We start from the raw sequence: 853 nt of genomic DNA, 5'->3' as shown, positions 1-853 counted from the left end.
AATTTACACTTAGAAAGTGACTTCACGGATGATGTCTCCTGTGAGGTAGAGCAGTTATGAAGATCTCTGCTTTCTAGGGCCCCTCTTCCTTTCCTTTCTCACACAGACTCCTCTGCCAGTTTTCTTCCTCTCCTTCCCCATCCCTCATGAAGCCAATTTTCCCCTATTAGGCACTTTCAGTAACAACCTATGAGGCACATGGAGTAACAGTGTAAATCCTGGGCCCACACTCAGTCTCCTGACATGTCCAGCTTCCTCTGCTTTTTTTCCTGCTTTTGTTGAAATAAAAGGGCAACTTTCACATGGAAAGTGTTCACATCAGTGTCTTTTATGAAATTCCATTTAGTTCAAATTCTCCACTCATGTCCACGGCCATGTCCTCAGTTTCCGTCTCCCAGGGATCCACTTCCGCTCAGATTTCCTTAAAACCTGGGTCGTGTTCATTCTCACTCTCCGTCCCACTCAGTATCTCCTCCTGGAGCCCCTGGGGCTGCCTGGTGGTCATCTGTCAGGCGATGCCCTCAGCTGAGGAATGAGGGGACCCCCGTCCTCAGGAGGAGGGAGGGTTGCGTGAGATAACGAGCACCATCTGGGTCCGTGGAGAGGACACATAGAAGGTGCTCAGGGAGTGTTGGGGGATATGCAGTCCCTGACACATGCCAGGATGACTTATTTAAACTGATTTCTTCCCACTGGACTCTCCTTTACATCTCTGTGGATTCTCACACCTCCAGCCAAGACTCACCCCACTGGCTCAGACACACTCCCTCTTGCTCACTTTCCCTGGAGTCCAGAGCCTGAACCAGGCACCAGGTAAGAGGACAGAGTGAATGCTTTTTGTTTCATTAATATT

At 49.5% G+C, this 853-nt stretch overlaps 1 protein-coding gene across 1 annotated transcript in view; it reads left to right on the top strand.

Moving 5' to 3' along the window:
• Window positions 1-529, top strand: part of LOC108523423 (neuroblastoma breakpoint family member 6-like) — a 163504-nt gene extending 162975 nt beyond the window's left edge. Inside the window, 1 exon segment of the mRNA XM_017864045.1 lies at window positions 399-529. Within this exon segment, the coding sequence (XP_017719534.1) occupies window positions 399-529 (131 nt within the window).
• The last annotated feature ends 324 nt before the right edge of the window (window positions 530-853 follow it).

This window comes from Rhinopithecus bieti, unplaced genomic scaffold (assembly GCF_001698545.2).
Source record: "Rhinopithecus bieti isolate Rb0 unplaced genomic scaffold, ASM169854v2 scaffold_3254, whole genome shotgun sequence".
Lineage (NCBI taxonomy): Eukaryota > Metazoa > Chordata > Mammalia > Primates > Cercopithecidae > Rhinopithecus > Rhinopithecus bieti.
The sequence above is the reverse complement of the archived record's forward strand: the minus strand, read 5'-3'. Positions and strand labels throughout refer to the sequence as shown.